At 36.0% G+C, this 25523-nt stretch overlaps 1 protein-coding gene across 1 annotated transcript in view; it reads right to left on the bottom strand.

The window, feature by feature from the left end:
• TTC6 (tetratricopeptide repeat domain 6) overlaps window positions 1–25523 on the bottom strand; it is a 230297-nt gene that overhangs the window by 128566 nt on the left and 76208 nt on the right. The window contains exons 3-5 of the mRNA XM_036843605.1: window positions 13952–14044; window positions 9210–9419; window positions 3722–3855 (exon numbers count right to left, since the gene is read on the bottom strand). Coding sequence (XP_036699500.1) covers window positions 3722–3855; window positions 9210–9419; window positions 13952–14044 — 437 coding nt within the window. The remainder of the gene's footprint in view (window positions 1–3721; window positions 3856–9209; window positions 9420–13951; window positions 14045–25523) is intronic.

Below are 25523 nucleotides of genomic sequence, written 5' to 3'. Positions count from 1 at the left end.
GGAGCAGGCTTATTTTGCATAGGTCACAAAATTAGTGAGTGGCTACTAGGATCTACACACAATGCTGCTAACTATAGACAAATTTCTTTCCTATTAACGTCTATTAATGACCCCTGAGGAGAAAGTGGCCCTTAGCCAGTACTACTCCATCCCCACCTCCCTACTAAAGTTATATTCTTACATTAACCAAATGACCTTTTCATCAAATCAAATCAAATGAACTTTAGATCTTTAGATCGTGGTCTCTGTGACCTCCAAGCCACAGCTGGCAATACTGTTGACTCTTCTTGAAATTGCTCTTCCTCCATGAGCTTTTTTCAGCCTGCACTATCCCAGCTCTCCATCTACCTTTCAAATCCATCATAATTTGACTTAGTCACTGGTTTTTCTTTCACTATCTTCCGAACTGGTATGGGGCTTCCAAGGTTGAGCTACTCTTTCCACATTAGAAAAATCATCTTCAGTGTTTCAGCTCTTTCCTCTGTGCTGAGGGCTCCTAAATCCCATGTCTGGTATCGCTATCTCACCTAGATTCCTCACCTTCAAGATACAAAACTTTGGGATCATCTTTGTCTCCTCTGTCCTTCACCTGCTTATCCAATGAAAAACTGAGCTTCTCCCTTGGACAGAGCTGTTCAGGTGTGCTCCTTCTCCCCGCTCACTTCTACCACACTCCAGTCACCTCATCACCTCAGCTTGCAGAGCAAAGGTCTTCCAGTTGGATTGAGCACTGCACCCTGTCTCTTCCCCCTTCCATACATCCTGCAAAGTTCTATCACACCGATCTTCAAATACTCCTCTCCCCAGCACAATGGTTTTTTGTTGCTTGCTGCATGCATCTAACTTCCTCTTTCTAAGTTTCAATTCTCTCAGCATCTGGCCCTACTTTTAGCATAGTGTTTAAGAATGTAGACTCTGCAGTCAGACTTCCTCTGTTCAAATCCTGTTTAAAGTTATCACTTGGCAATAAGCAAGTAATTAATTTCTTTATACCTCAGTAAGTTGAGAATAACAACATTTGGTAAGCTGGGAATTACAACATTAGTGCATCCTGGGTAAAGGTGCGTTAAGAAAGAAAGGAATAAATGCATTTAAAACAGTGTCTCTCACATGGCAGGTGTTGTCTCCAGGACAATTCACAGGGCCAGAAAGACCTCTCAGTTCTTTAAGTTATGGATATGTTGCTTATCTTTTTGTGCATGTCTAAATACTCTCCAAACAATAACTCAAGGACAAACTTCTCTGCAAACTTTACTTTTTTTTCTTTCTTACAAATCTCTTTTCATACATTCCCCCATTCTTGTCCCACCCATTCTGACCCTTTATCTAATGGGTTAATGCAGATCCGTCCACTGACCACTCCACGTACCTGGATAGAAGCATAGTATAAATATGCTAGTATAAAGCAAAGTATAAATATAGACTTTGCATAGTATAAATATAGACTTTGGAGTTAGCTGGGCCTGGATCAGAATCCTAATTCTAACACTTGCAAACTCTATTACTGGTCTCTCTGAAGGTCTTCTGCAAAATGAGAACAAAAATTCTTAACCCTTGCCTTATAAAAATTGATAACGATAAGTTCCTGGTCTCTGGAACTCTCAAGAAATGCTTGTTTATTTTTATTGCTGTTGTTATTTATTTGCACTGCACAGCATCTAACCCGTTGCTAGGCACAATATGTACATCATTGAATCACCAATAGAGAGTGGTTTATGTCATTTCCAAAACAGCATAGGGCCCCCAAAAAAAACAGGACATGAAATTTGAACATGTTTCAGTGGGGGAGGAAAAGAGAGGTAAATCTAAAGCATTTGGAAATGTCCGAGACAAAGAGACATAACTCGGGGAGTGAAAATGGGTCTCCAGGAAGCCAAAGATCCCAGGCACTCAGGGTTCCTAAGAACGGACTGGGAAGAAAAAGAGGAGAGAAAAAGGTGAATTCTGATGTCAAGCTCACCTACATCTTCATTCTACCTGGGACAGGTCCTGGCTAGTGGAATGTTCTTGAGATTACATTACAGATTTTCTTTTTTCCTTAAAAAAGCATCAGAACCAATCTGAATTCCTATGTTCCCATCATACTCTAATAATATAGATCTGCAAGTGACTCTCCCTTGGTTATTGAACTAAATAACACTGTATTTTCAAGGGATGGCTGAATTCCTAAGGAAACAATTTAATTTGGAAGCTAGTCACTGGTGACAAAAGCTAGGTAAAAAATTGATTAAGGAAAAAGGAGCAGTGAATAAAAGATTTTCCAAAATTCTCTTTTATCATATAAACTTTTTAAATATCAGATTTTTATTCCTCTGCACCTCATTCTTATTTCTTTGTAATGGTGATTTCTGATTTCAGTTTTAATGAATTAACACAGTAAGTGAATTAACACAGTACTATATATATCAGGAAGATCTACAAATATTTTTGGCATGCTCAAGAAAGGCTGTGTGTTTTTATAGCACACTCTCCTTAAACAGGACTATTTGTCATTCTTTGAAACACTAAGACATAAAAAAGAAAAGACTCTGTCTCTGTGTGTGGCCACACTACTTTGCCTAATGCACTAAATGCAAGGTTTTTTAGAAAAAAAAAATCAAGAAGTTTCTGCTTCATTGATAATCTGACAGTAACTATTTATTGAAGGTAAAATACTTGTTGTCTGCTGTCACTATTTGTTTTAATACATAATCTTGCTAACTAAATGAGCTTAAAGCAATGCAGATAAGCAATGGCATGTACAGGGTCACTTAAATGCCAATTTGACTCTTTCATAAACTTTGGAATTCTTTTCCCATGAGTCTACTCTCAGCTACTAAATTGTGAGTAATATCCATTTACAAAGTTTAGGCTGGCCATAAAAAGGTTGTCTTCCATGTCCTGCACACCTTTCAGTGCCCTAAGCAACAACAAAAGCTAATAATTAAAGCTTCTTTAAGCCCCCATAAAGAGTTAAATGAAGAAGAATCTAGAATAAACCAACCCATAAAAACCTAGTGGAAAAATAAGGAGAAAATAAGTTTCAACAAGATGACTGGCAAAAGATAGACCATAAACCTAAACTGCATTTACACAGTATTATTCAAAATTATGGTTGCACCCCTGTGTAATAAGAAATCCTGTTGAAAATATGTGGGGGGATGGGAATGAAACATGAAATGATAGCAGAGAAAAATAAGGCCGTCTAAATTTCCAAATCGACTGGCCTATGGACATTTTGTGCTGGGTTGTCTTTTATTTTATCATAACAAAATTAACCAATATAATGAGCAGTTAATCCAAATCAGGCACTTCAGTGACCAAAAATATCAAATCTAATATGTTAACATTTTTATTCTAGCTATTGCTATGTCATTAAACTAAGTACATTGGTCAAAAAAAAAAAAAAGAGTAGAAAGAAGTGTGGAGGACTTCCCTGGGGGTCCAGTGGTTAAAACTCCACGCTTCCAATGCAGGGGGCGCAGGTTCCATCCCCGGTCAGGAAACTAAGATCCCACATGCCGCGTGGCACGGCCAGAAAAAAAAAAAAAAGTGTGGAGTACAACATACATATCCTAACTGTACTATCTGCCACCAACTCTTCCTGTGAGAAGGTTTAAGTTGGATCTCAGACACGAATTTCTAAAACATTTAGTTTTCCTTTAAAAACACACTTTCAGGTATCAATGCTACTGAATAACTTCTCTTCAGACACTTAAATTTGTAAAGTTAAGGAAGTTACTTTTTTTTAGGTAGGTTTTGATCACACAGAGGTTTTGAAATCTTTCTTTGTCTCTGTTGTGTAATTCCTAATTTACTTTTCCGCCTTCGCTCAACTTCTTTTCCTTTGATTTGCAACAATTCTGATGATTTCACCTTGGAAAAAACATAAAGTGCGCCGTTAAGGAAAGCTGTAGCCAAGCGTTAGATCTTTCTCTCTATTTAATGGTGCACAGTATTTTTAAACTCCTAATTTCTATGTGTATTTTATAACAGAATATAAATCCTAAAGGTGGAGTTGATATTTTCCTCTAAATTTTGTCCTAAATTCTACCATATACACCTTCATAGCAATAAAAATACGAGTACCATATTTATTTATAATATTCTATTTACTGCCTTAAAACTATTAAAAAAATATATAAGATTTTTTTTCCCTCCATAAATCTACTCTTCTTGATTGGTATTTCTAATAGAACTTACCTTTAGCTACTTAAAGTTTGGCATGACTGCTGGTTGCAAGCACAAGCCAAAATGAACTCTAATGCTTTATAGAACTATTTTGAACAATGTTTACCAATTTATGCTTCCTACAGTTATACTGTTTTTCTATTTCCACTGCTTGGGAAAAATCAAATGCATTTTTGTCTCTTAAATAATTGCCTTTTAATCATTATAGCTATTAGGAGTATTGTTTTCCTAGATTCCTTAGGAAATTTGCAGAATTCATGGCAATAGTTCATCTAAAGATATTTTTCTCTGTGGGTTGCTCTGTCCTTTTTTGAGACTAGATTTAAGGAAGAAAGCAGGGAGGTGTTCCTTGGGGAAAGCAGAGAATGACTGAGTAAATAGAAGGATGCCAGATAAAGGGAGGTTCTTCTAAATTAGGTAGAGGGTTTGGGCTCGATGCAGTTGTAAGCAGAGAGCTACTGCAATGTCTTCGGTAGGAAGTGATGATGAATAAGGAAAGCTCAGAGTACAGGTATTCCATCTCACCATCCAGTTCATGTTTGAATTTCCTCTATATTATCTCCACCAAAGGCCATCCATCCTGACTTGAACATGATCAGAAACAGAGGACCTGGATAAATCCAAAGGTAGCCACTTTCTCTTTGAAATCTTTCCAGTTGTTAGAATTTTTGTTTGTTTATTATTGAGCCTAACAACTTTCATCCACCAGTCTCAATTCAAACATCAGGATCATACAGGAATGATCTGGTTCTCTTCCATTTGACAGACAAATATTCGAATACAGTTGACTCCCCTGGGTGTTCTTTTCCCCCACATAAGCATCCCCAGTCCCTTCAACTCTACCTCACATGACACGGTTTTGAAATACTCTGTCATCCTGAGCGCTCTCTTCCAAACAGTCTCCAGTTTGTCAGTGTCTCTCCTGGGGTTGGACACCCAGATCTGAACACAATATTTGAGGTGTGATGTGATCAGATCCACCAGGAGAAAGATGATCCTCTTTTATGGTAATCATCAATCAATGCAAATTATGATTGCACATATCTTCCTATCACAAACCTAAATTATAACTTAAAACCGTGAAGTCTTGTCCACATTTGCTCTAAGTCATGCCATCCCATATCTGTGCACTTAGTTTGTGGAACCAAGGAAAGAACCATACATACATTTATCCCAATTAAATTTCATCTGAGGTCTGACCAAGCAAATCTTACCAGTCACATTTTGGACATTACCTGCAAATCCAATCAGTAAATCTTCCATATTCTCAACCAAATTATCAGAAAATAAGCTGAACTGGACACAGCCCTATAACAGTCCACTAGGGACTTTCATGACTAATTGTCCTTTGCATAACTAGTTATAAATCCACCTGGCAGTTCACCCGATTGTAGTCTTGTCTACAAAATTGTCATCAGGAGGCTTTCATAAATGGATTGCTGAAATCCAAAAGATAATAACAATAACTAATATTTATTAAGTTTTCTGGTATGCCAGGCTCTTCCCCACGATACTCGTGTGTTGACCCCCAGGTCTGACACTTTTCTTATGTTCGTTCTAGTAATTCTCAAAAAAGTAAATAAATAATAAGGTTGGTCTTCCATGGCTTGCCCTTAGGGAACCCATGCTGGCTCCAGGTGATTACTCCTTCCTTTTATAAGGGTTCAAACACAATTATTTTAATGATTCATTTAATCATTCCAGAGTTTTGTCCAAGATCAGTGCACACATTACAGAAACCATAACTCCTACTCTTAAAAGAAAAAATAAAACTCAGATTTGCAGTTGCCGGTCTCCAGGCTCCTAGCACCTCTCCCATGGCAGCAGCACCTCAAAGCCGCTGCTGACAGGGGCACAGCAGGCTTAAACCTATCTATCTAAGCCAACAGGATCAGATATCTAAGTTAACTCTTAAAATCTTTTACCAATCTCGGGCTTCAAGTTTCTTTTATCAATTCTTTTCTCTTCTTTCTAAACTAAGGATCATCCTCCTTGTCAGATTTAAGAGAAGCAAAGTACCATTTTATCAGCTTCCCTTTCTCTTTGTCATAGTTCTGTTTATTTAAAACCTCAACCTTTCTCCAAAAATAAATTAAGACCACTCTGTCATCCGTTGTCATCACACTATTCATCCATAATGACAGGGTTATCCTTCCTTTTTTCTCTCTTTGCTCCAAAACTAACACCAAAAAAAACTTTCTTATTCTTAGCATTATGCACAGGCCTCAACCCATTTTGGATCTTAGCTCTCCTGATATAATTGTTATAGCCACATGCCACTTTTATGTTTATCTATGGATATGTGTTTCTTCTTTCATCTTCTGTATACTTTTAAAACTCTGAATGCAATAGATCACTCAAAATTGTTTTGTGAAAATTTGCGGGGTGGCGGGGGAGCGGGGTTTGGGGTATCCCACATCTCTGAAACATCCTTCACTTAGAATCTCAGGACATGCGCTAGCTATATATTTTTTTACAGACTTTTTCCCTCCTAAAATGCTCAACAATCCTCTCATGGGTTCTTCTGTCAGTCATTTCTTCACAGAGTCGCTATTATCTAACTTCTCCTTTTGTTGGTCATGACTTAGACCAGAGACCTAATAACCTTTATCATACTAATGAGCTTCTAAGGATAGAAATGGTCAATAAAGTAACAACTGATTAAATTCTCTACTTTTTTTTGCTGAATGAGACTGTCTGGCATGCATCTGAGCAGTGAAAGTCCTGCATTTCTCCTTTATCACACCTCTGTGCCACTTCTCTGAGTGATGTCAGGAGAGGTTTTCTTGCCCCCCACCCCAGTCCGGCCTGGCTTGCTGGAGTATACTGTTCCTCATTGCTGTGCCAGAGATGCTAGAGACTAACGTTATGGCCTCAAATGTCCAAACAGGGTAAAGCTCACGGGTAAGGACTGATCTTGACATGTTACCACAAATAAAAGAAATCCAAGGTGAAGATTTGGTGGGATGAGTCAGAAAACTTCCAGCACTGTTTCCTCTGGCATTTCTGATGTGTCCCACAACTATAAACCATAAAGTCTTATCAGACATTCTCTTCTCCTCCTTTTGAAACACTTCTGGTTTCAGTTTAGAAATCCTCTTAATCTGTTCTCTAAGTCTCTCTCATCAAACCATTCCCCCTAGTTAAGTGAGGAACACTCCATCCATAGTCATTTTTTGCCACTGTGAGTCTTGTACTTAACCAGATACCTGTTAATTGTTGTTATGAAAGGGCAGTGCTGCAAAGCGGCAAAGAGTGAAGGATCCAGAATTAGACCGCCTCAGTTCAAGTCCTGACTCTACAACTTAGCCATATGGTTGTACCTGGGCAAATTATTTATCTTCTTCATGACTCATTTTTTTTAACTATAAAATGAGAGTAATAATAGGGTTGTTATCAGGGAAAAAAAAAAGATAACATATGTAAAATACTTAGCAAAGTGGCTGGAACATGGTAAGCACTCATGGTAATTCTAGTTACCTTAGGAAATGACTGTTTTTACCAAAAATAAATAATTTTGCATATTTCTTAATCATAGTTAATATCAGCCACAGCAAACCAAAAGAATGAACATTATGGGACTTTTTCAATGAGGGATTCAAATTCCTGACAGGCCATTGTGGTTAAATCACTGATCAGAAAATCCATTTCCTTCTTTGACACAGTTAGTAGCTAATCATTTGCCCCTCTTTTTATTTCCAAAGTCCCAATGTTCAGGTAGGAGAATACATAAAAACACTACCTGTACCCACAAACCTAACACTCTTTCAAGATGCCATTGTTTTAAAAGATGCCTTCTAAGTTCTCCACACCTAGAAGGTGTCAGCCTAACACACAGGCTGCACCTGCAGTAGTTAGCAATGAGTGGGGTTACTCAGCCTTGGCAGGCTTCACTTCATACCCCAAATGTGAGCTTTAGGAAGACAGCATGACTTCTGATGGAGTCATTCACCAATCACAGCATAAGTCCCTTCCCCCGACAGCAGTGGTGTCACCTGTTACTTGTGGATCTTCCTTATGATCTATTATTGCAGGAAGATCTGTATGCTAGTGTCATGCAAGATGAACCTAAGAAAGTAGGACTTGAGAAATGAATAAAAACCAGGAGGCAACTGTACTAATCCAGACATAAGGTCAACTGTAAAAAGAAGAAAAAAATTATAAGCAATAATATTTAGGAGGAATCTAGGCCTTGGAGGCTGATATTTTGTGAGAGGCAAGAAAACAATAAGGTCATGGATAAATCTAAAGTTTCAGAGTTGGGATTTTGAGGTAAAACTTGAAGAACTGTTAATGGCTAGTTCACTTGGGCGAAGCACAGTAGTAGGATCATGGTCATTGGTGGGGAGAGGGAAACCCAGAAGGAGAGGGACTGACTAGAAGAGTTGTTTACCCAAGAAGGGGTATCCATCTAAATCTGTCAGAATAGACTGCTGGAGATAATACCAAGACAGTAAGCTGTGGTTCAGGAAAAAGTGGATTTTTTAAAAATCCTAATAATAATATATCTATTTTTAAATAAACTCATTTATTCAAGTCAAAAAGTGACTCACATTAAAGAAATGTACTAAGTAAGTAATAGTAAGGCAATATACAAATATGGTAAAATTATGAAAATTATGCATAAATAAAGTGGAATAAAATTATAAATAAAATAAGATTCTCACAGTAGGAAAAAACTCAGGGAGTAGGATAAACCTAAATGGGGCAAAGGCTACAAAGTTCAGTCCAGGTCCCTGGGCTACAGTTCCTGACTCTCTCAAGATGGTAACAGGAAGACTCTTGGTCAATTTCTGAAAGCCCTGAGGTTCCCTCACTCCTTAAAAATCTTTATTCTCTCCCCGGAGTTGCAATTAGGTTTGAGACTAAAATCTCTGAAAAAACAGAAGTCCCCTTTTCCCAAAGGAGCAGCTTTCACATATAAGGCCCTTTTTTCAGGGTGAACCCTCGCACAGGCCTTGGCCCTTTCTGGGCCATATCTTCATACCTACACATCCTCAACTCTCATAACTCTGTTTCCAACATAAGTAGTGTTTTACCTTTAAAGACAGCCGCCTGGTTGTTTCTGAATCACCAATGGGCTGTTCACCTTCCAAAGGTTTACTTGATTCATCTGCTGACTGAACTTCCAAAGTTTCCTGAGGTTTAAATAATATGCTTTCTGCATCTGGGACTCCCCATTCCGATACGTCCTCTTGTTCAGTCTGGAAAATACGTGATACAGCTTCAGGAAGCTTCTCAAGCACATTCTGTTGGGAAACGTAAATGTACAAATCTGCTCTTTTTATTGGTCCTTCCAAAGTTTTAAGTTATGCAATGTTTTCTCTCTGACAACAAATGACTATGAAAATGCGTGACTGAAATTAAGCAGAGGTAATAAGTGAAGATTTAGAAAAAGAAACTCAAACTGACTTAAGAAAAACGTGAAGCGTGGCAAATTATTTTCGTTGGCCCTTGTCTCAGAAAATACTGCTACCCCCCTGTATTATGCAACAACTCTAAGGAAATAACAAGACTCCAATCTTACCCTGATTCTCACCCACACTCACACAGAATCAAGGCCCACTGAAATATATGACCTCTGCCCAACCTGAGGTTCTTTGGTCCTAAGCAATGAGATGCCTGCTAGCCAAATACTCTTCCAGAAGCATGACTTCAGTCCCTCAGAGAAGAGCTGACACAGAGGCCCCAAGAAGACCACCCAGACACCCCAGCTCTATACCAAGCCCTAATGAAAAATTCTCACAAAATATCACTCCTACACCTGTTTTGTGTTTCTTAAAAACGTCTCACTGACTTAATGTGCGTCTCACCAAGCCTTTAAGAAAGTATCTTTACAGACATATTTTGGGTATTACCCAATTTTAAACCAAGATTATTTGGGATTATGAGCACTGCCTCAAATTAACAGATCAGAAAACCAGTCTGATTTACATAGAATCTGAATTTTATAGAATGACTTGAAAATGCAATTGTATCACTTTGCTCTCTGGCACACTCATTTGCTAATAAGTAAAATAAAGGGTAAAGATGGCATATAGTAGTTCCAAATACTATTTAAGTTTCTTTATTATGTAGGAAAGGATGGCTAAACCAAGAAATATACTTTTGTAAAACATAACTTTAATCTAGAGCTCGTGTTTTTATAAAGCTACTCAATGGTGCTGGGGAAAGAGTAAGAGCTCTTAATACAAATCCTGGATGTGTCTATCAATAGGTGTGAAATCTTGGTCAAGTTACTTAACCCTTTTTAGCCTCATTTTCCTCATTGGTAAAAAAGGGGTTAAGAAAAGTCCTTCCATAAAATGGCAGAATAGCTACACAAGGGTAACATGTGTTATGAGCCTTCATTGTCTACCTATGACAAACTCATTCATTTTATGTTCCACAGCTTTCGGAACTGTTCATCACTCGCTTTCTTTCGACCCTGTCTGCTCCTGGCTTCCTCAACACACTCTCCCAGGGTCTAGCTGGGGGGACTGAATAGATGAAGGTTCCACCCTTCAAAAGCTTGAGAGGGAAAGGGTAATCCTCCAGCTTCAACTGACCCTCTCAGGACTCTGCCAGCCTCGCCTACCCAGAAAGCCGTTAGTGATCTTATCACTACCCTGTGGCCTGCTCTATTTTAGCATATATCACACTATATTACATTCGTCTAAGTAATCATCACTATAATTGTCAACATATATGAGCATTATCTCACTTAATTTTAATCTTCACCACAACTCCATGAAGTGGAGGAACTCTTTGTAATCCCATTTTATGGATGAAGAAACTGAGGCTTAGCGAAGTTAAGTAACATGCCCGAGGTCATACTGAGACTAAGTAGCAGGACAGTGTTTGAACCTAAACAACCTGAATCCAAATTGTACTCTCTTACCCTTTTTTTAGCCCACACGATAGACTACTGGTTCTCAAAATGTGCTCCACAGACTCCTGGCAGTTTAGGCCCTTTCAGGGGATCTACAATGTCAGGACTATTTTCATAATAATATTAAGGCTTATTTTCCTTTTTCACTGTGTTGACATTTACATTGATGATGGAAGAGTACGGGGGAGTAAAACAGTGAGTCAATACTTTTCAAGTAATTAACACATGAGGTACAAAATCATGCAGGGGGTTAAAGGTCTGTTCAAGGAGCAAGGTAGATCAATTAATTTTAAAGTAATGATACACAATAAGTTCATTTATCTGGTTTCAGATTCTCCACTGCAACTAATCTTTAAGAAACTAGCACTTGTGGAGTTTTGGTGTATTAACAAAGACGACCATCCATAACTATGTAAAAAACAGGTTATTAAAATGACTCCCTTCTAATCTGTATCAGACTAGACTTACTTAATATACTTCAACCAAAAGAACACATACAACAGATTGAATGCAAAAGCAGATATGAGAATCTAGCTCTCTATTAAACCAGATATTAAAGAGATTTGCAAAAAGTGTGAGACAATCCTACCCTTCTCACTGAATTGTTTTGTTTTGCACATTATTTTTTTCCTAAAAATATGTTTTATGTTAATGCGTAACAGGCTGGTTATTATTTTAAATGAATGAATAAATAATTTCTGTTTTTCTCAGTTTCAGTTTCTAGTATGGTAAATATTGATTGATTGAATCCACACAAACAAAAACTCCTTTGGGTCCTTAAAATATTTTTGAAGGGTTTAAAGCCATCCTGAGACCAAAAATTTTGAGTACTTCAAAACCTTCACGTTTGAGAATTCCTTAAAAACGAAATTGTGTCTCACCTGTCTTTTATACCTCAAGCACTTAGAACATTGTAGAACTTGTGCAATTATTTGTGAATGAATGAAAGGAAATTATATACATTTTTTTCTCTACTATGTAATTAGTCTCTATTTAGAATATTTATTAAACAGTATTGTACTTTGTCTCTTCATATACTGGTCTACTCTATACAATGAGTTCCTCAAGCGCAAGAGCTGTATTTTCTATCTTTGTATCAACCATGTCTAAAACAATGCTCACCACATCACAGGAAAAGGAATGAATGAATTCCTTGATTTTTTTGATAAGTATGAGAGGAAATCATTCTCCATGATGATTCAAAAACAATTATATTTAAAATGGTGGGTACTTGGAAAGATATTGCATTAAGAATGTTCTTTTTTAAAAGAAAATAAATTACATCAAAGAACTAAGAGCACTCTGGCCTGTGGCACTGAGATGCTCACAACTGAGGCTGCCATGCTCTATCGGTAGGGTGCCTGGTACCACTTAGAAAGAGCAGGCCCTCTCCAGATGGGTGCTTGTTGGCCAGTGCTGCACAGACAAATCTCAGTCCAGGAAGCATCTACAAGTCTAAGGGATAGGTACAATGAACAGATAGAGTTCTGTTCTCTGGCACAGAGCAGGTACCCAAAAAATGTGTTTGGAATTAAAGATAACCACAGAGGAGCTTTTTTACCATGGCCAGGTATCATCTTAAAAGGTATTATACATCTAAAGAAGTGGGAAGCTTCCTCTTAAAAAGCCAGTGACCAGAAGAGGTCCAGTAATTGCTTGTAAATGTCAAAGCTGAGGGTATGGTTCCTACAGAATTACAAAGCAATTAATATTTTTGCTTAAATGTTTATTCTAAATAATCCAGATGATGTATAAGCTAGGTATCTGGTAATTGGCCTTTTTCATAGTTTCCTTCAAAATGGAATAATCTTTTCTTATACTTTATATGAATATTTAGTGAATGGTATTAAGTCAAGTTTATCCTACTAATGAAGATTTCTATTTTTCTGAACCTAGCTGATCTTGTATTATCAGTTTACTATACCTATTAGAAACTTACAGTTCAGAGGTTTTGATATCTACTTGTAAATGGTGTCACCTAGAGGCAGCTACCCTAGATATCAGTTTTAAGCCCATAGCATATGTGGTAACGTTTCAAAATTGATTTATCCACATATTGTGCCATATATCCTAGGTCTTGAGACAGATGATGAGAATACAGAGGAGAAAAATACATGATCTCAACCCAGAAGCATCTCAAACTCTAGTAGTCAACCATTTGTCGTAACTCTAACATTACAGGATCCATGATTTTTGGGAAAAGAAAAGATTCAATACATTTTCTAAACATGATATATTATCCTAAAACTGAATTGTGATCTGAAATTTTATGTGTCTGGAATCATATTTTCAGGAAATAAAGGAGCTTGTTATTTAATGATATCATTTTACAAATCCTTTGTAAAAGACAGATAATCGTGCCATCATTTGTTTGATATAAATGTGGATTTCTACACACAGGGAGGCACTTCCCATTCACAAGGAATATGTTCCAGATTGCTTTGAATCCCGTAAGTATTTTGCCAATGATGGATGAAAAGGAAGTTCTATTTCTGAAACAAACTTCTGTCACCAAGTGTCCATATTTCTCTACAAAATACGCCCCGTGTCAACGCTTTTCACAATTCTTCTAGGTAAATAAAGAATAAGGTGATGCTTTCTTAGAAGCTAATAATTTTTAATTAATTCTCCAGCTACCTTCTAGATCTAAATGTCTTTAGACCAGAAGAATTGTTAAAATATTTTCCTTCCGAAATGAGTTTTGGGCCTTAGCTCCAAAGGTCTATGATAGGCAGCAATGGTGAGCCAAAATAGCCAAAACTCTCAATGTGGTATTAGATTAGATGTGCTTACAGTTAAACACGCCTCTATCGGAGGAGATTTTTTTTAACTCTCTAGATAAACATTCAAGCAACAGAAGCAGACTATTACTTCAATATAGTCAAGGAGGATTTTTATTAAAGACTTTACCATTTGAGGTTTCTTAATACTTATCTGCAGTCCTTGCTCTGCTTGCACTTGCGGTGTTTTTTGCCAGTACACTTTTCCCATTAAAGAAATATCCTTGAAGGAGAAAAAGAAAACAATTAGAATAATGTCAATTTTAAAAATCACTGAGACATATTATTCAATGCAGTAAAATGCTAGTCAGTATAATGCAGTAAATGAGAAATATAGAACAAAAGATACAATAAAAATATTTTGCCTATTGTTCCAATTTTAAGGCTTTTTAAATTACTGGGCTCTATAGATATATCATCAGATTTAATAAGACAATTAGGTAATATTAAATCAGATACTATAAAACACTGCTTTTAAATGGCTGCGCAAGAAAGATAAAATCAAAAGTAAAATTTAATCTAACCAAGAGCAAGAAGGAAAATAAATATACTTTAAATGTTAATGGGGGGACTTCCCTGGTGGTCCAGTGGTTAAGACTCCATGCTCCCAATGCCAGGGGCCCGGGTTCGATCCCTGGTCAGGGAACTAGATCCCACATGCCACAACTAAGAGCCTGCATGCCACAACTAAAGGAGTCCACATGACACAACTAAAGATCCTACATGCCAAAACGAAGATCCCGCACGCAGCAAGAAACTGCATGCTGCAACTAGACCCAGCGCACCCAAATAAATAAATAAATAAATATTTTTTAAAAACGTTAATGGGTAGAACTGTTAGTGTCATTTTTATCATTACTAATGCTAATTGCTATGATATATTCTCAACTCAGTTGAAGTGGTAAGAAGATAGTGCACTACAGTGTCTAACAATGAATAGGAATAAAGAGACCCAGCTTCTGCCCAATTTGTAAAGTCACAGACCAGACAGCAACAGGCAAGTTATCTTGCTTCCCTTTACCTCAGTTTTATCATCCTTAAAATGGATGCTCATGACTTTTTAAGGTCCCTTTCTCCTCTAGCCTTTTAGTAATGTCAGTAGCAAAATATGAGCATTCCTTGTACTTTAAAATACTGCTTTTCTAACTTTGCTTAATTAAAAAGATTCAACTGAGGTTACTAGCTTCTACTTCTGCTCACTTGTCAAAAATAACTATAAAATTAGACGAAATATAAGGACAACTCTTTTAGGGTTGGACAACAGGCAGTGCAAGACTATAATGACTAAGAGAATGGAAACAAAAAAGGCTAAGAGCTAAATCACCCCAGATTTCTGCCTTGCACAATTTCTAGACCACAACACAAGGAGAGAGAAATCACACAAAGCCCAGGTATCTCACTGAGTTAAAGAGACAGAAATTAGAGTAAGGAAAAGACAAAGAGGGTAGAGTTTGTAGGGCACATTATGGGGAGGAGGGAGCTGCATAGAGAAGGAGCTCCAGAAATCTGCATAGAATCCTTGAGTCTTTGACTGAACACCAATCTGCGTGTACAATGGTGAAACCCATGAGGCTGGACAAAGAAAAACTGCTGGGGGAAAGAAAGCAATTACCAAAGAGCTGAAGCCACAATTCCCAGAGCTCACACAATGCTAGGAATCATTAGATCTCCCACCAGACATTCTTATTACACGGTATTGGGTTCGCCAAAAAGTTTGTTTGGGTTTTTCTGTAAGATCTTATGGAAAAAACCGAATGAACTTTTTGGCCAACCCAATACATTCATTACAAACCTCAGACGGATCATACATTAGTCCTAGAGTAATAACTTCTCTGGACACTGACAACACTTTAAAATAATACTTAAAAAGATCAAGTAGCTTAAATGCCTAACAGAACAAACTCTGACCCTTTGTAAAGGAAGACAACAAAATCCAGTACTCTACAATGTAAAATTTACAATGTTCAGCACCTAATCAAAGTTACTAATCATATGAAGAGGCATGAGTATGTAACACATAACCAGAAGAAAAAAACAGAGAAAGACCCAGAAATAGCAGAGACATTGGAATTAAGAGATCAGGATCTTGAAACTTCTAACATAAATATTATAAATTTCAAAGATGTAAACATAATGAGGAGCAAATGTAAGATAAAAAACAGAATCAAATGGAATGTCCAGATAAAATGTCCACTATCTGAAATAAAAATTTCACTGAGTGGCATAAATATCAGAGAAAATACTTCAGAAGAAAAGATCAGTTAAAGACATAGCAATAGAAACCATACAAAATAAATCACCTGAGAAATAAAAATTGAAAAAAATTAACAAACAGTCAAACTGACATATATTTAATTAGAGTCACAGAAAGGAGGGTGTGAAGAGAGCAGAAAATATTTGTACAAAAAATAGCCAACATTTTTCTAAATTTGATGACAACTATCAACCCCTGGTGCAAAAAGCTCCATGAACCGCAAGCAGAAACACACAAAGAACACTGTGCCAAGCACATTATAATCAAAATGAAAAAAAAAACAAAAAACAGTAATACAGGAAATAATCTTAGAAGCATCCAGAGAAACAATAAGTACAAAGACATAAAGAATTACTGGCAACTAATTACCACAAATTAATACTGCAGGTTTTGTGTCAGAACAGTGCAAGACAGAAGACAATAAAGCAACATATTTAGAGTACCTGTACTGAAAGAAAACAACTGTCCACATAGAATACCATATCCAGCAAAAATCTCTTTTAAAACTGAAGGTGAAATACTTTTGTGGCAAACAAAAGGTGAAAAATTTGTTGCCATCAAACTTGCATTACAAAAAATGTTAAAGGAAATTCTTCAAGCAGAAGGAGTAAAACTTGAATGCACACAATGAAAATAAATGATAAAATGATTTAAAAAGTGGGTAAATAAAAAAGACTTTTTCCCTTTTTGAAGTTTTTTTAAATATAACAGACTGTTTAAATTAAAAATGACATATTTTGAGATTTATAACTTATATAGATATGAAGTATACACAAATGAGATCACAACAACAGAAGAAGGGAAAAAGAAGTATACTGCTATAAGTTTCTTATACTATATACGATTTACCGGGATAAGTTAAATATGCATATTGTAAACCCCACAGCACTCACTAAAACAATAAAACAAAAAGGTAAATAAGCTAACAGTATGAAATAGCATGAAATGCTAAAAATTAATCAAAAGAAGGCAGGTAAAGAGGAAAAAGGGGGCAAAGAACAAATGTGACAAATAAAAAGCAAATAGCAAGATATAAATACAAACCCAACCATATCAATACTTGCATGTAAATGGTGCTAACCACTCCAATTAAAAGACAAAGATTGTCACACTGCAGAAAAAACAAGATCCTACTATATGATTGCTATAGGAAACCTACTTTAAGTATAAAGACACAAATAGGTTAAAAGTAAAAGGATGAAGGAAAATATAACATGCAAACACTAGCACAAGAAAACTGGCATGGCTATATTAACATCAGACAAGGCAGACTTCAAAACATGAAGTATTAGAAGGAAAAATCAGATCACTGCATAATAAAAAAAAGAGTCAAGTCCCTCAGAAGACATATAGTATGCACTGATGACAAAGCTACAAAGGGTATAAAACGAAAACTAAACGAACTGAAAACAGAAGCAGAAAAATTCGCTATTATAGTTAGATATTTCAAACAAAGACTATCTGGCTCCAGAGACTACACTTTTTACAAATATAATAACTAAACAGTTAATTTTAAATGTGAAAGCCTACAAAAAAATCTTCACCACCTTTTAGCTTTATAAATACATCATTAAAGTATAAAAACATGACAGGGCTTCCCTGGTGGCGCAGTGGTTGAGAATCTGCCTGCCAATGCAGGGGACACGGATTCAAGCCCTGGTCTGGGAAGATCCCAAATGCCGTGGAGCAACTAGGCCCGTGAGCCACAACTACTGAGCCTGCGTGTCTGGAGCCTGTGCTCCGCAACAAGAGAGGCCACGATAGTGAGAGGCCCGCGCACCGCAATGAAGAGTGGCCCCCTCTTGCCACAACTAGAGAAAGCCCTCGCACAGAAACGAAGACCCAACACAGCCAAAAATAAATAAATAAAATTAAAAATTAAAAAAAAAAAATGACAACAATGAACACCAAATTCAGGATATTGTTCACATCTGAGGTGGAAGAGAATTACTGGAAAGAGATACAAAGGGGGCCTCTACTTTAATTGTAATTTTCTATTTATTTAAACAATCTGAAGTGAATATGGTAAAAAAAAAATTTTGAAAAATCTGAGTGAAGAGTATGTGTTCTACAATTGAAATATATCATGATTAAAAAAAGAAATTTCTCCACATATTAATGTAGGTAACATAAAAATGTCAAAAATGGATAAAAACATCTTAATAAAGAAACCTACAGCTTACATCACTTGTAAACATAAATGCAAAAATCCCCAATTAAAATATTTGCAAATCTAACTAATCAGAATATTTAGAAACAATGCATCTTGACAAAGGAACTTTTTCCCCAAACTAGATGGATAATTCATTGCCAGTTTATGAGATTAACAGATTAACATGGAAATTCATATGGTCCTTTCAATAACTGCTGACAAAAATCATCAGTAAAATTCAACCTATTTCTGAGTGAAAAGTAACTAGAAATATATTAATTAGACCATATATTTGGTGGAAAAAAGAAAATCAGTTGAAAAACTATCAGACCAGAGTAGAGGTAAAAGGCATGCCTAACAAATTCAACAAATGAAATTTCATACCAGCAATAACCAGTTAAGATCCCATTCTCAAAATAAAAGTTAGCTATTAATATAAGCAATGAAATGAATGAATCTCAAAACTATTGTGTTGAGCACAAAAGGCCAGGTTAAAAGGGCATCAAAATGGCCAAAAATAGCCTCTCCAAACTACCCAATAAGTATGAAGACAAAAATATATGAAAATTTAAAGTATTTGTCTAATAAGTCCAATGTCCTCCTTCAACGACAGTTTCTTTTAATTTTTTTCTGTGTATGGGCCATATTTTCTTGTTTATCTCTGTGCCTCATAATTTATTGTTGAAAGACTTATAGTAACCCAAGGAGCACTTGTTCATCAAAGACTAATGAATCTCAGTAAGAACAATGAGTTTTTTACTGTTGTAACTTTCTATTCCCATACTCTTCTGTCCAGCTCGCCTGTAGCCTTGAAAAAGAAAGATAACAATAAAATAAATATTTTAGTGACTAGACCATATAAATGTGTAGTTTGATTGTTCTGAGTCAGTCTCAGCCTATCAGTAGTGATGCTATCACCTAGAAATGCTTGTGAGCACTCAACTGGGCTCATACTATTTGTGGCAAGCCCCCACAGACATTTCTCTGACTGGAGGCACCATTATGATTGCGAGGTATACCTCAGCAAAACCATCTGGGAACTTTGAAAAGACAGGCTTATTATTTATGAGTCCTGAAAGATACACAGCATACCTGGGGCCACACAGTGAGATCACAGGCAGATAGAGAGAGGGATGTGGAGGGAGAATGGACCTGGGGTTCTGCCTTTATTAGTATAAAGGGTGGGGTGCCCAGGATTTTACAGGTCCACTCGCTATTGATGAATTTAAAACATAAGGGTGGGAATCAAAGTGTTCAGTCAAATGGTCAGTTATCTAGATCAACCAGAGATTTCCAAAAGGGGGAACTTCATGGGTGAGGTGGTCTGGCTCTTAATCTAGTTGTGTAGCTGGCAATGTGTTTATTCAAGATGGCTGTCTTTGAATTGGATGCCTCAGGAATCAAAAGTTTAATGTTAGGCAATTACATTAAAATCAAAAAAGCTAATTGTCAGGCACTTACACTACACTGAAGTGCATACGAAGGGCTGTGCACATGCTCAGAAAAGACCTAGAAGCCCTAAGTTTTCACATCTGACTGACCTTGAGGCTCTAGGCAAGCTGGAAGTGAGGGCTAGTGCAGAGTTCTAAACTGCCTACCTGGGCACTGAAGGTGTGTCCCAACACACAAAAGAGCCCTTTAGCAAAAACTGAAAGACATTGGTTCCAGGCATTCTAGGAAATCTATATTCAGTCATCAGCTGATCACTAAGCTTAGCAAGCAGAGACTTCAGTGGCCATACATGACTACAAATACAGACTTTACAAAATTAGTTCAAGAAAGCCACTAAAATTTTTTAAATGATAACTACAACAGCAAAACAGCAACAACAACAAACGCTGGGGGGGGGGTGGAAGGAGGATCTTATTTCCACAATTATCACATTATATTATTTTAAATGACCAATTTATAACAAAAAATATGAGATATGCAAAGAACAAAGAAAGTATGGCTCAACACAGGAAACAAGACAATCAAAAGAACCATCCTTGGGGAAGTGCAGACATTGGACAAAGACTTTAAATCACCATGTCTAAACAACTGAAGGAAAGTATGACAATAATGTCTCATCAAACAGACAATATCAATAAAGAGATAGAAGTTATAAAAATGAACCAAATAGAAATTCTGAAAAGTTCATTAACTGAAATGAAAAATTCAATAGAGGTGCTCAGTAGAAATTTGAGCAGACTGAGAAGAAAAACTGGTGAACATGAAGATAGGTCAGTTGAGGTTATTCAGTCTGAGGAACAAAAAGAAAAAGAAAAAGTAATGAAGAAAACTGAACAGAGCCCTAGAGACCTGTGGGACACCATCAAGCAAAATGGGAGTTCCAAAAGAAGAGGGGAGGGCAGAAAGGATATTGGAAGAAATAATGGCAGAAAATTTCCCTGGTGAAATCATCTACATATCAAAGAAGCTAAACACACCATAACCAAACTGTCAAACTATTCAAAAACAAAGAGAAAATCTTGAAAGCAGCAAGAGAAAAGCAACTCATCACCTATAAGGAATCCTCAGTAAGATTAACAACTGATTTCTCATCAGAAACCATGGTGGTTAAAATGCAGTGGGATGACATATTTAGAGTGCTAAAAGAAAAAAAATGTCAACCGAGAATTCTAAACCAGCAAAACTATCCTTCAAAAATGAAGGAGGAATGAAGATATTCCCAAATAAACAAAACTAAGAGAGTCTGTCACTAATATAATTGCCCTACAAGAAACACTAAAGTGAGTCTTCAGGCTGAAATGAAAAGACACTAGACAATAACTCAAATACACATGAAAAATAAAGAGCACTAGTAAAAGTAAATAGGTAAATATATAAGACAATACAAATAAAATTTTTGTTTGTAACTTTTCTCTCCTATCTGATTTAAAAGAAAAATGAATAAAGCAATAATCATAAATATGTGTTGATGGACACATATTGCATTTTAAATGTAATTTACATGACAATAGCATCACAAAGAGTGGGGAACAGAGCTATACAGGAGCAAATTTTTTATATTATTGAAATTAAGTTGTATAAATCTGAACCAGATTATTATGTTAGGATGTTAATTATAATTTCAAAGGTAACCATTAAGAAAATAAGTTAAAAATATAAAGTAAATAAATAGGGGATAAAAACGGTACAAAAAGAAACCTACAGCTTTTCATACTTTTCATTAGTTCAACATTTTAGAAAACCATACCATGGGTACTGAAGAAGATTACACTACAGTGAAATAGAGATTCCATAGTGAAAGCTTACTAGAACCAGGAAGTGAGACTCAGAGCTTGGCAAGTCAACCTACTCAATAGATAGGGCTCTGGAAAATAGTGCAGGGTAAAAGAAGCCCACAAACGCATTCAGTTCATAAACTTCTAGACTTTTTTTTTAAGGTCATATAATTTTAATGGTTTTTAAAAATTTTTTTAAACTTAAAAAAAATTTTTTTTAATGATTTTTTAAAATTTTTTATTTTATATTAGAATAAACTTCCAGATTTAAAGAACATATTCATTTCATGAATAAAGAGAAAAAGGCAACTTAAGGATTGCACTGCAGGATAACGGAAAAGAGACAACACTCTGAAATACCAAAGGAATAAATTTTTTTTAATTGTGTGATGTGCTCACAAGATGCAAGAAGATATGAATTCTGCCAAAAAATATAGAAATCCATGCAGAGTAAAGATAATGAGTTGAAAACTGCAAGATAAGAATGAAACAAACTGAATCAACTACGAAGGTTCAAAGAAAAATAAAATGCAATAATAGTATTAAAATATCTAAATACATCTTAAAAAGCAGATTTTAAAATATGTTAATGAAGAAAATTAAATCAGATGGTAGAGGACAAATTATAAGGTCTTCCAAAATATAGAGGAAAATGACCAAAGAGCGACGAGGGGATGGAGGTGGAAGCAATGGGAAGACAGTAATAAAATCAGAGAAAATGAAGAGACAATGTGAGGATAATTGATGGTTTTTTAATACAAAAGTAAATTACATAAAAGCAAAAGTGAGTAGCTGGATACAAAATGATTTAACTGATTTTTTTAAAGGTGTAGGTAAGTTAAAAGGGTTTGCGTTGTCATGTTCCAGGGGAAAAAAAATCAGTGAAAATAAAAGCACACCTAAACATATGCTATAAAATATTTAATTAGAAATGTAGCAGATGTGTAAGTCTGTGCCCAGAAAAAGATATTCTGACAGATTCTGGAAGCAAATGCTGACCTGTCGGCAGAGCTCCCAATGGTCAATTTGGGCAGGAAATGCAGAGAGGGTTTCAGGCAGACAACAGTGGGAAGGTTGGATGATTAGGAAAACAGTGGAATCTGTCTCAGACACTGGTGCCTGGTCCTTAGAAGCTTCTACAGACAGAAGCTAAAGGAACACTTTTCACAGGTGACTCCATGAAGCTAAGAGACACACAAAGAACTCCTTGACAATGAGCCTACACAAGAGAGAACAGGGGCATCCTCTCCTTTTGGCTCAGAACTCTGCATGTCTCCTCTGCAGTGGGGATCACAGATATACGCAGCTCAGAAAACCCACCATACATGAAATAACCTTCTAGAAAAATTATTTGCAGATGCAATTAAGTGCTCCAAAATAAAAAGTTAAAGTATAAAAATAGATGAGTAAAAGTGGTATGCAATGAAACTATTTAAACATAAATAATAGTCTAAATTAGTTTTAAATGGCTAACAAAACTGAGTGTAAATGTCAAGAATTACATTTTAAAATACAAGCAAACTATTAAAACCGACCTAAGAAAAAGCAGAAAATTTGATCAGACCTATAGCAAGAGATTGAATCAGTAATCAAAAACCTTCCAACAATTTAAAGTCCAGGACCAGATGGTTTCACTGGTGAATTCTACCAAACAATCTTTCTCAAACTTTTCAAAAAATAGAAGAAGAGGAAACACTTCCTGACTCATTCTGTGAGGCCAGCATATAACTCTGATACCAAAGCCAGATAGAGACATTACAAGAAAAGAAAACTATAGACAATTTTTGTTATGAATATAGATGCAAAAATCCTCAACAAACTACTGGCAAACTGAACCAGCAGCAAATTTTAATGATTATAAGACATGACCAAGTGGGGTATATCCCACGTGTGCAAGAATGGGTCAACATACAAAAAGCAATCAATGTAATACACCCCATTAATAGAATGAAGGGGAAAAAACAAAAACCATGATCACCTCAATTGTTACAGAAAAAGGATCTGACAAAATCCAAAACCCTTCTGTGGTTAAAACAAAAACAAAAACAAAAAACACTAAAAAAACTGGGAATAGAATGGAACTTCCTCAACTTGACAAAGGATATTTATGAAAAACCAAGAGCTAACATTATACTCAATGGTAAAAGACTGAAAGTTTTCTCCCTAATATCAGGAACAATGATGCCCAATTTCACCACTTCTGTTCAACATAGTACTGGAAACTCTAGTTGAAGGAATTAGGCAAGAAAAAGAAATAAAAGGCATCCAAATTGCACAAGAAGAAGTAAAATTATCTTTATTCACCGATGATATGATCTTATATATAGAAAATCATAAATAATACCAAAAAACTATTAGAGCTAATAAATAAATTCACTAAAGTTGCAGGTACAATATAAAAATATTCTAAAGTATTAAATTTCTATACACTAACAATGAACAATCTAAAAACGAAATTAAGAAAACTTTCCGTTTACAATAGCATCAATGAGAATAAAATACTTAGGAATAAATTTAACCAAGTAGACACAAGACTTCTATAAAACATTGCTGAAAGAAATTAAAGAAGACCTAAATAAAAGAAAAGACATCACAGGTTCATGGATGGGAAGACTTAATATTGTTAAGATGGCAGGATTCCCCACAGCAATCTACAGATTCAATGCAATCCATATCAAAATCCTAAAGGCCTTTTTTTGCAGAAATAGAAAAGCTGATCCAAAAATTCAAATTGAATTGAAAAGGACCCTGAATTGGCAAAACAATCTTGAAAAAGAAAAATAAGGTTGGTGCACTCACACTTCCCTGTTTCAAAACTTACTATCAAGCTACAGTAATTAAAAACTGTGGTGCTAGCATAAGGACAGACATCTAAATCAATGGAATAGAGCTGAAAGTCCTGAAATAATCTCATCCAACTGTTAACGTTTACAAGGGTCCCAAGATCCTTCAAAGGGGTATAAATCATCTCTTCAAACAGTGCCAGGACAACTGGATATCAACATGGCCCCCCATCTCACATGTTATACAAAAATTAACTCAAAATAGATCAAACACCTAAGCGTAAGAACTATAAAATTATTAGAAGGAAACGTAAGGGTAAATCTTCATGACCTTGGATTTAGTAATAGATTCTCAGAAATGACACCAAAAGCATAAGAAAAAAAAATTTGGACTTCATCAAAATTAAAAATTTTCGTGCATCAAAAAGTGAAAAGACAACCTACAGAATGGGAGAACAACCTATTTACAAATCATTTATCTGATAAGGGTATGTATCCAGAATATAAAAAGAACTCTTAGAACTCAACAAAGACAAAAAAAATCCCAATTAAAAAATGGGCAAACGATCCCAGCTTTGAAGTTAATAATACTCTGGCAATAACACTAGTAATTTTGAAGTTGGGGAAAAGCAAAAGGAGGGAATCAAAGGAGTTGTCCTGATTATTTAGCTTAAGAATTTCCCTCCCTCCCTCTTCCTAGCTGTTGTAACTCTCCTGACCACCCCACTCTCTCTGACCTTAATCCTAATACTAATCATTCTTTAGTGTCAACGACTTCAGCATTTCTCATACAAGTATGCTTTTCCTCTCAGAATCACTTGTTCATCATTAATATTATAATATTACCATGCAACAGAAAACCGTCTAGTGTTCTTTCCTTTGGCACAATCTTGACACTAATATGCAATAAAAATATTCTGGGAGTTGAAGTACTAACTCTCTGTTTTAGAAAACCCTGTGATATATTTAGTAAAAGTGAGAAGGAAATCACAGGAGAGAAAATAGCCAATAAATTTTCATTTTTATACAGTCAAAAAAAATGTGCAAAGGACTTGAATAGACATTCCTCCAAAGAAGATATACAAATAGCCAACAAGCATATGAAAAGATATTCATTAGGGAAACACAAATCAAAATCACAATGAAATACAGGGACTTCCCTGGCAGGCCAGTGGTTAAGATTCTGCAGGGTGCGGGTTTGATCCCTGGTTGGGGGACTAAGATCCTGCATGCCATGCAGTGCAGCCAAAAAAAAAAAAAAAATCACAATGAAATAGCACTTCACC

Source organism: Balaenoptera musculus, chromosome 2 (genome assembly GCF_009873245.2).
Source record: "Balaenoptera musculus isolate JJ_BM4_2016_0621 chromosome 2, mBalMus1.pri.v3, whole genome shotgun sequence".
Taxonomy (NCBI): Eukaryota; Metazoa; Chordata; class Mammalia; order Artiodactyla; family Balaenopteridae; genus Balaenoptera; species Balaenoptera musculus.
This window is presented reverse-complemented; position numbering and strand designations above follow the sequence as displayed.